This window comes from Periplaneta americana, chromosome 16 (assembly GCF_040183065.1).
Source record: "Periplaneta americana isolate PAMFEO1 chromosome 16, P.americana_PAMFEO1_priV1, whole genome shotgun sequence".
Lineage (NCBI taxonomy): Eukaryota > Metazoa > Arthropoda > Insecta > Blattodea > Blattidae > Periplaneta > Periplaneta americana.
The window spans coordinates 154,678,963-154,691,783 of NC_091132.1; the positions used below are offsets into that span (position 1 = coordinate 154,678,963).

At 35.9% G+C, this 12,821-nt stretch overlaps 1 protein-coding gene across 5 annotated transcripts in view; it reads left to right on the forward strand.

Annotated features, from left to right (window-relative positions):
- LOC138691485 (zinc finger protein 664-like) overlaps positions 1 to 12,821 on the forward strand; it is a 49,135-nt gene that overhangs the window by 15,775 nt on the left and 20,539 nt on the right. For 2 of the 5 annotated variants that reach the window (XM_069813453.1, XM_069813452.1), the window contains exons 3-5: positions 919 to 1,134; positions 2,651 to 2,733; positions 4,762 to 8,442. In XM_069813453.1, the coding sequence (XP_069669554.1) occupies positions 919 to 1,134; positions 2,651 to 2,733; positions 4,762 to 5,545 (1,083 nt within the window). In that variant the 3' untranslated portion in view covers positions 5,546 to 8,442. Of the gene's footprint in view, positions 1 to 918; positions 1,135 to 2,650; positions 2,734 to 4,761; positions 8,443 to 12,821 lie in introns of those variants that run through there. The other 3 variants (XM_069813454.1, XM_069813455.1, XM_069813456.1) reach the window with 2 other exon arrangements.

Here is a 12,821-nt window from a genome sequence, read left to right on the forward strand (position 1 = left end):
ATAATATTGTTGCAACTAAAACTTTGTGCATCCCTCACGTTTATCGTACGGCTCGTCCTCCCCCCCCCCCCCAACCATTACCTGCACTTTGTTTACGTTTTCACTGTGCCTAAACGAGACGCTCTACAGTAGATTCTTTTGCACATATTACAGTACCCAAATTATTTTCAGAAGGAAACACCTGGTCTTGTATCTATCATTGCCTATAAAGTGAAAAGGTGATAAGTGAATCGAACAAGAAATAGCAAGGAGGTATCACAAACATTAGAACATTGCAATAATAATTGAGACAAATAATATAATAAGATAAAGTAGATGAGATAGTAGAAATATTAGTGAATACTAGTCAGAGATAAAATGGTTTTCATAAAAGTAAGGATAACAGTAATGAAAGATGACAATGATAGTAGTAGAGATGGAGGAGTAGATGTAGACGCGAATGTTTCTATATAAGAGTAAGGTGGGCAGTATTGCATAGCATTCGGGAATTATATTGAGGGAAGATAAAGAAGGTTAAGAGTTGTAAATACTGTACATCAGAAAGGATGGAGGAAGAAATAGACAGAAGCAGGATTAAACTTTAGATAATTGGAAGATTTGGGGAGACATAGATGATAAGAGAAATATAAAGGATATATGATGGAATATAAGCAAGGTAGTGGTGGACCATATGCAGAAATGTGAGGGGAAACCACTACTTGAAAGCCGTATGATGACAATAAATATAAATATGAATATCATTGCCTATGTCTCTTGAAGTCTCGTTTGTATTCTGCCTGCAATTTTCTTCTCAAATTTCTGGCCTTTGTTGAATGAATTAGCCAGTGACTCCCATGAATATCAGAATGATGGCTATTAAACATGAGGTCAACTTGAAAATAGCTAAATTAATTTATTCATTTATGTTATGTTTTGTAGGAAGGGAACTTACTGCATCTGCAAGTGGCGGGCATCAAAACGGAACGTGTGGACCACAGTTATGAGGTCACATCTGAGATAAAAGTTCACGACAATCCTCTGCCTATTAGCTTTCGTATGGTGAAATGTGAAGATGAAGACACTTCAGAGCCTGTTAGCTTTCCTATAGTAAAGTGTGAACCTGAAAGAACTTCTGTGTTGAAGTCTGAAGTGGATGTAAGTGTTTCACTATCAATATGCAGATGTACCAACAGTCTATTTTATGTATATCAGAGGCATTAACAATCTCGTAATACTACGAATTGTTTTCTCTATTTGGAGTATTCTCTAAGTAAAATACTATCATTTTTGGATATGAAAATAATATTGTGCAAACACATACTTCTGATAAGCAACAATTATCTAGAATGCATGGGAAAAGTAGAACCTAGCAACATAATTTCACTATAGCTTTAAAATATAGAGTATTTCAAAAGTCAGTTCAAATATTAAACCCCTATAAATATTATAATATTTGAGATAGGGAAAAAACAAAACCATCACAATGTTGGGCAAACAATGGGGTTTACAAAACTTTGGGAAGATGTCCGCCGTTCTCTTGTCCAACATACAGCATTCTGTCTGCGACACCATGCACAGCATTTTGCAGATAATGTCTTGGAATATTGGCAATTTCTAGCGAGATGGCATCTTTCATTTGCACTAGGGTTTTTGGATGTGTCAGGATAATTCGTTCTTTAAGGTAACCCCACAACCAAAAGTTGACCGGATTGAAATCTGGAGATCGCGGAGACCACATCGTTGGAAAGTGCCTACTGTTGACTTTGGTCGGAATACGAACCTCAATTACGCGTTTTAACTCCACCACTAATTTTTTTTAGCAGGTTATTTTATGACGCTTTATCAGCATCTTAGGTTATTTAGCGTCTGAGATGAAGATGATAATGCCTGTGAAATGAATCCGGGGTCCAGCACCGAAAGTTAACCAGCATTTGCTCACATTGGGTTGAGGGAAAACCCTGTAAAAACTCTCAACTAGGTAACTTGCCGCGACTGGAAATCGAACCTGGGCCACTTGGTTTCCCCGCCAGACGCGCTAACCATTACTCCACAGGTGTGGACAATAATGGAATAAAACAGACTGTTACAGTAAACGGGGAATGCTACTACAGCATATTCAGCATATTACTACGGGTGACCCAAATTATGAAACTTCTGAATCCTGTGGAACAGTCTATTATGTATGTGATAATAATGCTCATTAAGTCCGATTTGCATGTTTAGAGGAAAAAGGATTATGTTGTATATAATTCTAAAAAGAAATCTTATTAGAGGATCAGCTTTTTAGGATACAATCTTTCAGCAGTGATATAAACTGACGAAATGAATTAATGTTTCAATCCATATACACTTCCTGTTTATTTACCTCAAATGTTGTAGCAAATTGTTGCGTAAACTGCAGCACCTTTCTACACCACATGCACATAATTTCAATATCGAAGATTGATTTCAATGTATTTCAATACAGAGAAATAGTCTGAATTTAAGGAGATATACATGAAGGACGAAAATGAAATCAATTCCGAGAGAAGGCTTTAATTTTGCGTGAAAGTCATTACAACGTTACTAAACGATTTGATTAGGATCATTAGGATTTAAGTTCAACTCTGATATAGAAAACAAAACACCTTCGTAGTCAAATAAAGCTATTCATTATTATTCACTTTTCCAGGAAGATTCGTTCGATGTGGACAGAGTTCAGCAGGGAGAGAAAGTGGATATATTTTCAAAGGAAGATGAAGATTTTTTTGAGAGGTGAGTGTAGTGTGCTTGTTTCACTTTTTCATCAGGCTGTAACAGTTTCGTTTAATGATGGCGTAGAACATAAATGTATGATACTGTTTTCTATCTGATAGGTTGTAGATTTGGTTATTCATGTGTACACCTCAATATTATTACTGAAGAGGGTGTGTGTGTGTGTGTGTGTGTGTGTGTGTGTGTGTGTGTGTGTGTGTGTGTGTGTGTGTGTGTGTGTGTGTGTGTGTGTGTGTGTGCGCGTGCGTGCGTGCGTGCGCGCGCGCGCGCGTTTTTTACCTGACGAGTTCCATGGCTGGTACAACACTCTGCCAACATGTGACACTGCAGTTGACAAGGTTCCAGTACCTGCTGTGGATGAGAGTGGAAATGATAAGTGATGATTCTGAAGATGACTCTTGATTAGCTTGTGATTTAGCCTCTAAAAAAGATCGATCATTTAACGCACTCTTTATATCATGAAGTTCAAAATCTGTGAAAATATAATTTCATTCAATTTAGCCCCAGCCATGTTAAAACCATAATTCAATCTACAAAACATGCTAATATGTAGCTTAATGTATGTATTATTTAAGAAGAAGAAGTAGATGAGTTGAAATGTAAAACCAAACTTTCCATAAATATTCAAACTTTCAAGTTGATTTATCTCAATACTATCTTTTTGGACTTAATACCGTTTCCTTGTAAGCCCACGATATGTTATATGCACCAGAACTGATTACATCTCATGCATGTTTGACCAAAGCAATATAAGAATACATCACTTCATCTAATCTCCATGCATAAAGAAAGAGGGAAAAAATGAATCCATATTCACTGCATTTTGAGTGACTCTGTAGTTTACACTTTACAGAATGCGAGTTGTGCAGTGTTTTGTACTGCTGCACAGAGAAAGTAGCAGCACATGATCATTCATTTTGAATGCCAGCCCATCTCCAATTTTCTTAGATGTCTCTCTCCATTTATCCAGCTTTGTTCGTTAGATTGAACACCTTGTTCTAACTATCTTACTTGATTTTCCCACCCGTTTTTCTTCTGCTTTAAAGTCACCTGTGTTCAGTCCTTACTGCATTACCAATCTATTTCTGTATATTTCTCTATGTGCGTTAAGCTAATGTTGTGATAGGATACTTCATTTAATTTTGTATAATATATATTTTTTTTTCAGTGGGAGACGTTTATTTCGATATCATTTATTTAGTGTTTTGAATAGTGCTATATTCAAGTGCAACTTTATTTTGTTTGACAACTACTCTAGTGTTGTAAATCTTAATACGCTGAACTGCAAACAGTAAATTCTTGGTCTGCTTGTGGGTCGTGATCATAAGCTTTGGTCCTCATTAAAATCCAAATTCCATTCTATATAGCAGAGAGTGAAAGTCGAAAATGTACTTTTAAACCTAGCGTGCAAATGTGATTTATTTGAATTTTCTCTCTTCATATAGCTAGGCACGCTTACTGGACAAAATTTGCTTGCTGTGTTCGGATTTTTATTGCAGTATCACTCACTTGTCCGCATTACTGAATTAATCAAATATTGTTTTAATTTACCGCTAGAACGCATTATTTCATTGTGTTCTGAGCTGAATATGGAAATAAATTATCACAGACATACCCATGTTACATTGGTATATTTCTAATTTCATAAATTATTAAGCTCTTCATACCATTTACATTAATAAAATAAGCTTCTCGTCATCCATTTAATTATACCTTCAATATTACCGCGATTGGAGGCCGTCCAATCGATATATTTGCTATGACATAGCCATGACATTCTTTGTTTCGAACTTGGACCATATGGAAATCTGTTTAGAATTCTCTGGCCAGAATTCTAAATGAAATTAGGTCATGCAGACAGAGGCGTTACAGTCAAGTGCGCGATACTTCATTTAAAACAATGCAAAGAATAAAAATCCGAACACAGCAAAGCAATTTTTTCCGGCAAGTGCGCGCTTAGCTCAAGAATGTTTATTTATTTTCATTTTACCAGTTCGATTATTGTTTAGACTTAAATTTTTATTTCAGCAATGCTAATTCCTCAGAATGCGATGGGATTGCTCGTGATGAAGACAAATTAACACTGTGTAGCAGCAACAGCCTTGAGAATTCAGTTGCTAGTGACTTAAACCAAGATTCTGTCAAGTGTAAGATCTGTAAAGAGGTTTTTGTAACGGCGGAATCTCTGAAACGTCATTTCCAGACCCATACATTGAAAAAGTCATTCAAGTGCGATATCTGTGGAAAGTTTTTTTCAGGATCTGGAAAAATAAAAGAGCATTTCCGTAGTCACACTGGGGAAAGGCCATTCAAATGCAATGTGTGTGGAAAGTGTTTTTCACAATCGGGATCTCTGAAATATCATTCTCGCATCCACACAGGGGAAAGACCATTCAAATGCGATCTCTGTGGAAAGTGTTTCTCACAAGCGGCAAGTCTAAAATATCACTCCCGCATTCACACAGGGGAAAGGCCATTCAAATGCGATTCGTGTGGAAAGTGCTTCATACATTCGAGTTGTTTAAAGCGACACTCGCGCATACACAACGCAGGAACGCCACACATATGTGATGTCTGTGGGTTATGTTTCTCACAATCGGAATATTTAAAAAGGCACACCCGTGTACACTCACGCCACAGACCATTTAAATGCGACGTTTGTGGAAAGACTTTTTCTCATGTGGGAAGTATGAGAAGACATAGACGCGGACATTCACTCGAAACACGTTTCAAATGTGAATTCTGTGGGAAACATTACACTCATATGGGTAACCTTAAAAATCATATACGCCTACACGCAGACCAGAGATAATTTGTAAGCACTCTCTGCATGAATTATGGTGAGATAGAGAAATATATATACACATGTACTCCTTAATTCATGCAAACATATGGAAAGTGACTTTCTGCACAGAGGAAAGGCTATTCATATGCGATTTTTGTGGAAAGTGTTTCATACACTCGAGTTGTTTTGAGGGGTTAGGTACAGCTTACAGCAGTAAAATTTTTGGAAATATTCAACATTTTTTCCTCCATTACTGTATCTTGTACACGAGTGGCAAAAAAAAAAAAAGCGCACCGACCCTTGTAGCTGATTTCAGAGCCTTGTTCACTCCAGAGCACGATAGACTGGTAACTAAGACTTTCGTGGTTCGAATCCTGCCTGGGAAGGAAACTTTTTTTTTTTTTTATCTTTATTCAGATTTATTTCCAATACTTTTCGATTGCTGGTAAAATCCATGTTTTGGGAATAATAATTTAATTAAGTAGTAAAAATATCGCTGCAATCGAAAGTATTGGGAATAAATTTGAATAAGGAAGAAAAAATAGTTTCCTTCCCAGGCAGGATTCGAACCACGAAAGTCTTAGTTACTGGTCTATCGTGCTCTGGAGTGAACAAGGCTCTGAACTCAGCTACAAGGATCCGTCCGGGTTTTTTTTTACCACTACTGTACAATATGAAAATTGGTATATGTAAAACACTGTCCTTCTGCTATGTGAAAAAATTATTTTTATGATTTAAAACAATTGTTTTTTTTTTCCAAAATTCAAAACTGTGGTAGTTTACTGTCCAGTGATGAAGTGTTTCCCTCATAACTCATATACTTGTTAACTTTTTCATGTTCTCTCTCTGTTATTTTATTGCTGAAAATCATGTTCACAATATCATGCTCTGTCAACTACATTTCTTAATAACTAATATTTTTTAAATTTTCTATTAAAAGAAAATACTGATATTAGACCATTTTTTAAAATGAATTTATTTTTTATCAGACAATCTATCAAAGGTAGAGAAGTGATATTGCATCATTTATTGTAGATGTGACTTTCATAAATACACACAAAAAATTTCATTACAGAATGTTGGATAGTTTTTGAGTTATGTTTGAAACGCTTCATCACTGATCACTGCGCAGTGAACTGAATTTTGAAAAAAAAGAAAAAAAAAAAGTGAATAATTTTTTTCAAATCATAAAAATCTTTTTTTTTTTTCTCCCATATAGCAGAAGCACAGTGTTTTAGCCTATACATACTAATTTTCATTTTTGTACAAGATACAGTAATGGAGGAAAAAATGTTGCATATTTTCAAAATTTTACTGCTATAAGCTGTACCTAACCCCTTAGAGCAACATTGGTGCATATACAACGCAGAAAGTAGATTCACAACATTTCTTTCTTGCGTGATAACTATTAAAGTGCAATGGGTGATATTTGTGATTCTAATATGTGACAAATTTGTAAAATTTTAAAATGTTATTTTTCGTTTCCATATGTTCGAACAAAATACAGTAGCGTGCAAATTAATCCGAACACGACATATTTTTACATTTTCTGTCATTGTTGGCCTCACAGTTGCTCATACCACTTTAATTGACATCTGTAGTACGTGTAATTCCATTGTTGAAGGTCTGTCGTTATTGTTTTTTTTATAATATGTGACATTTTGCCTGTGGTTTTGTGCTTATAAGCATTTCAGTTGTGTTGAAGACTTAATACTGCAATCCTGTGTACATTCTGTCGTCTTCACAAATGGATACAACTCCACGAAAACGGTCTAAAATTATAACATTAGCAGAGCATTCTTCTATGACACAGAGGCAAATTGCTGCAGAATGTCACATCGGTTTGGCTACTGTTAATTCGATCATAAAACGATACAGGGAGACTGGATCCATCACACCCCAGAAAAAAGGAAACTGTGGCCGGAAAAGGAAGACTTCACCTGCAGATGATCGTTTAATTGTCAGGAAAAGTAAATTAAATCCTAGACCAACTGCTGTCGACTTAACCCGCGAGTTAATGGCTACCACTGGGGCAAATAGTCACGTCACAACAGTACAGCGTAGGCTTTTGGAAGCTGGATGAAGGGCTCGTAAGCCTATTAAGAAGCAACTGCTAACCCCTGTTATGTGCAAAAAATGCTTAATGTGGGCAAAATTACATCAACACTGGACAGTGAATGACTGGAAGAATGTACTTTTTTCCGATGAGTCTCATTTCGAGGTCCACGGTCACCGTGCTTCTTACGTACGGAAAGGATCTGAAAAAGTAACAGCAGCTTATCTCCAACAAGCTCCCAAATACCCCCCTAATGTAATGTTTTGGGGTTGTTTTACACATGAAGGGCCTGGAGCATTAATACCTATCAAGGGAATGATGAATTCTGACAAATATATTCACTTATTGGAAACCAGAATCGTACCCCAGCTGCAAAAATCATTTCCGGATGGCAGAGGTGTGTTCCAACAAGACCTGGCACCATGCCATACGTCTCGAAAAACTACAGAATTCTTCAACAAGAAGAATATTCAGGTACTCCCCTGGCCAGACAACTCACCTGATATCAACCCCATTGAGAACTTGTGGTCAATTTGCAAAAGAAGAATGCAAAAAATGGATTGTTCTACAAAGGAGATGATGATTTCTGCCCTCATTTGTGTATGGTTTCACGATGAAGAAATGAAGAATATTTGTGGGAAATTAGTGGAATCCATGCCAAATCGTCTCACAGCTGTTATTAGGAACAAGGGAGGCCACATAGATTACTGAGGTATGTCTTAGATCTTTTTTTTTTATCCCGTTTGAGTGTTTTTGCATAAGTAATTACATTGTTTGGATTAATTTGCACGCTACTGTAATGAATATTTATGCCTTACACACTTCTAGATATTAAGATATTAACAATAAAAATTTACTTTTAACTGCAGATGCCATATTTCCAGTGAATTTTGTTTTGATTGATATATCCATACGTTTTCCTTATAGCATTTTACCTTGTCTTATAATAAATGTTGTTACATGCAATGTTATGGGTAAAAAGAATTCGGTTCAAGAAATTAACTTTCTTTCAATGTGTTACAACTACACACATTTCACTAACAGTATACCAATCATTAAAAAGATATTGCTCACCTCTTTACTCACATACGCTCAGAGACTTTTAGCCATGCAACTGTTGCAGCACCAATGATATCAATATCCACACCTGTGGAGTAACGGTTAGCGCGTCTGGCCGCGAAACCAGATGGCCCAGGTTTGATTCCCGGTTGGGGCAAGATATCTGGTTGGGATTTTTTCCGGGATTTTCCCTCAACTCAATATGAGCAAATGCTGAGCAACTTTCGGTGCTGGGCCCTGGACTCATTTCACCAACATTATCACCTTCATCTCATTCAGACGCTAAATAAGCAAAAATGTTGATAAAGCGTCGTAAAATAACCTACTAAAAAAGTTATATCAATTGGAAAATCCGCCACTACTGCCAGGAAGGAGCACTTCAGACTTTCCATATTGAAATGTCTGTCCTTGCAGACTATCCCCTCCAAAACTGAACACATACTGATGTCACAACAGTTGATGTCGATGATGTCGAGGCTGCCAGTGGCCATTCCCCAGTTAAATGAAATGAATATGGAGCTCAAGCTAACATTGCGTCAACTGTTGCCTTGAGGGTGGAGCAGAATCGTGCTCTAAATTTCATTATTAATTCAAGCATCGGCTGGAACAACGTTGTAAGTTACATTTGGTAAAATTTACAGGAGCTGCAAAAATGTGTATGTGTAAAACGTTTTTCTTATGAGGGTAGCAAACTTTTGAGTGGACAAATTTCACGTACTGCATTGATGGACAGTTGCAAGCCAAGGAGTATAGCAAAGTAACATGACATACAACATTATGACATGGAAACACGCCGAATGAAAATTTTGTAACTTACAACGTTGTTCCAGCTGACGCTTCAATTTCTAAATACGTTTTTGCTTAGATCTTTCACTTGGGGCTCAGACACAGTTTATTGATTGATTGTTACATCATCATCATCATCATCATCATCATCGTCAACGGCATCATCATTAAAGTTTGCGCCACTTTGTCTGTTCCTTCTCAGAGAAACTGATCGTCCCATCTATTATACCTTGTCTTCCAACTAGAGTACAGTTCAAAAGTAATTTTGGGAAACTGTCTTCATGCATACATTCAATATGTTCTTTCCAGTCTTCTTTATATTGTAATAATTTAGCATTGAGGTTAAAAATCTTAAGTTGAGCATATATGTTTTCATATCTTTATGATCTAAGAGAGTAAACCCCGCAACTGATCTAAAAAATGTCATCTCAGCAACTTCTATCTTCCTTCTGTCTGATTTATCCAAAGTCTAGTTCTTGCTGCCATATGTGAGCATAGGGACTGATATAACTTCATAAAATTGAAGTTGTGTGGACTTCGAAGTTGTATGTCCTACACATTCCTTGGAACTGATTCACTTTCTAAGTTATATCGTTTTTCTGGCAGTATGATACATTACATCCTAGGCAATTGAAGGAATTTACTTGTTCGATTATTTTGCCCTCCATAACTATTTTAGCTCTCAAATGGTATTTACTTATGAAAGTCATAGTTTTGGTTTTGGCTGATGACATCTTCAAATTATATTCCTTTATTATATTTGTAAGTTCATTTGTTGCTAATTACAAACCGTTTTCCAAATCACTAAAAATGACCAAATCATCAGCAAACAAAATAGTATTTAAAATGCGATTATTAATAATAAAATTCTGAATTGCCATTTACAAATGACTGCGTCAATATAAGTGTTAAAAAGTGTTGGGGATAAAGGGCAAATTTGTTTCACTCCCTGATTTACATATATTTCGTTTTAATTTTTTTCCCGTTTCCATACTTAAGCATGTACAACTTTAACTATATGATTTGGAAATCCTTTATTTGTTATTATGGTCCAAAACTTGTTCTGTATCACTCTATCAAACACCTTTTCTAAATCGATAAAAATTAAAAACTTTGAAAGATTATACTCTCTTTCTTTTTTATCATTGCTGTAATACAGATACACATGTACTGTAAGAGCATCCTATTCTGAATACATTTAGGTTTTCGCTAATTTTTTTAATTCGCCGATTTACAGTCTTCGGATATAATTTGTATGCTGTACAGAGTAAACTTATTCCTCTGTAGTTTTTATAGTCACAATGGTTGCGCTTCTTAAATAATGGATATATCTTCCCTTTCAGCCATTCAATTGGGATGTTATATGTTCTGCAACAAACATTGAAAATATCATTTACGTAATATTTTTTTACGATATTTGGAGCATATTTTATTAATTCTATATTTACTCCATCTCCACAGGAGCTTTCTTGTTTTTCATATATTCTAATATCGTGTCTATTTCGTCGATCGTAATGAGGTCCACAGTTTCTACCTCTTCTGCATAAGAGTTTACTTCTATTTCTTCATCGTTTGTCAATAGTTCTTTATAATATTGCAACTATATATTATCCTTTATGTTATTAATAATTGCTGAGTCTCTTTCCAATTGATTAAGATATTTCATAATTTTATAGGCCGTCGGTTGTTGTCCTTGCACATCGTATTCAATATTAGATATGTATTTATTCCAATTTTCCCTGTTTAGCTTTCTTGCTTCTTTCTTGGTAATAGCACATCTTCTTTTATATTCACTCTTATCTTCACCTGTTTTCGTTTGGAGATATTTCAGATATGCTTCTTTTTTTTATTTTAATCTGCTTTATATCATCATTCCATAGTGCCAGGCTTTTTTCTACGTCTTTATTTACAGCTTTTTTCCTAAAGTCACATTTGCTACTTTTATAACTTGTTTCAATTAATACCATTCTGCTTTATTTCCAAACTTACCGGTCGGTGATCTAGGTATCGTTCTAAATGATTAGAATATAATTTCCTTGTTACATAATGATGGATTCATGGGCTATCAGCCGAGTTAAAGTTGTGGAATATTCCAAGCTTTCAGCTACCGACTCTGTAGTCATCGTCAGGGAATTGATGATACCGATGTCTGAATGTCTCTCATATAATTATACCTTATTATATTATAACCCTGGTAGAGGCAGAGCTTATGAACACACAGAATTCCCAGCCCCAGATTGGTCCCACTGCTAGCCAATCCTGCATCATCTGACAAAACCAATTTATATATATATATATATATATATATATATATATATATATATATATATATGAGAGACACTCAGACATCGGTGTCATCAGTTCCCTCAACTGAATCAACACCGAGAAAGTCTGAAGTCATAAATCCTTGTTACATCTTTTACATAAAAATAGGCAAAGTTATTCCAGTATAACTCACGCAGCACTTAACAATGGCTGAGGAGGCATGGTGACCCTTCTCAAACTTTCGATCTTCCAGAGAACTTTATGTATAACTCTTATAATTTTGACAGTTAAAACTTACTTCTGTGGTAATTTTTTTTCATAATGAAGAGAATTCTCCGATGACCATTGCTCATTTAATGCTGCAGAATACGTCTAGATTTCAAAACCCTCTGTTTCTTCACCTGCAGAGTCAGAAAGTGCCCAGTACTGCCGCGATATGCTTCAGGGGTAATTAAAAAATCATGACAAGGGATGGAACGCCTATTCAAGCCTTTACAGTCTGGCTTCTGCCTTTGAACCTGATTTCGGCAAATAGGAGTCATCACAGCTGCCACCGTCCTCACAGTTCTAGGGTGCCCCTTCATGGATCTGGTATCATCGAATCTCTGGATAGAAACATTCAGCTTCTTAAATGTTTGTTAAAGGTCATTAGCTGATTTTCTAAGCACATGGACAGCTATGAGGGTAACACGATTTTCGTATTCTGCACAATGGACACATCTAAGTCCTTTTTCAGTCACACAGAGTAAATTTAGTAAGGATTTCTTACAAAGAGGTGTTTTTGTATTTCCGTTCAAAACGCGATATCTAAACACACTCACTTTAATTATATTTGCTTCATTTTGAGAACAACGCTGCCTTCGTTCAATGAATTTCACTTCAATTAGTCCTTGGAGAAACGATTTTGCTCGTTCTTTGTACTGAAGTCGTCATAAAAATGTGAGAACAGCCAGCTTCTCTTCTTGAGACCCAGACTCTATATATTTGTTACAGTATCTGTAGTGACAAAATTGCAACATTTTCGGAATATATACTGTATTTTTCACGTGTTAAAATTAGGTATCTTGTTGTTGACTGGTTTCAACCTGTTGTAGGTTATCCTCAAAACTCGATGTTTCTGGTTTTCGCACCTTCTGA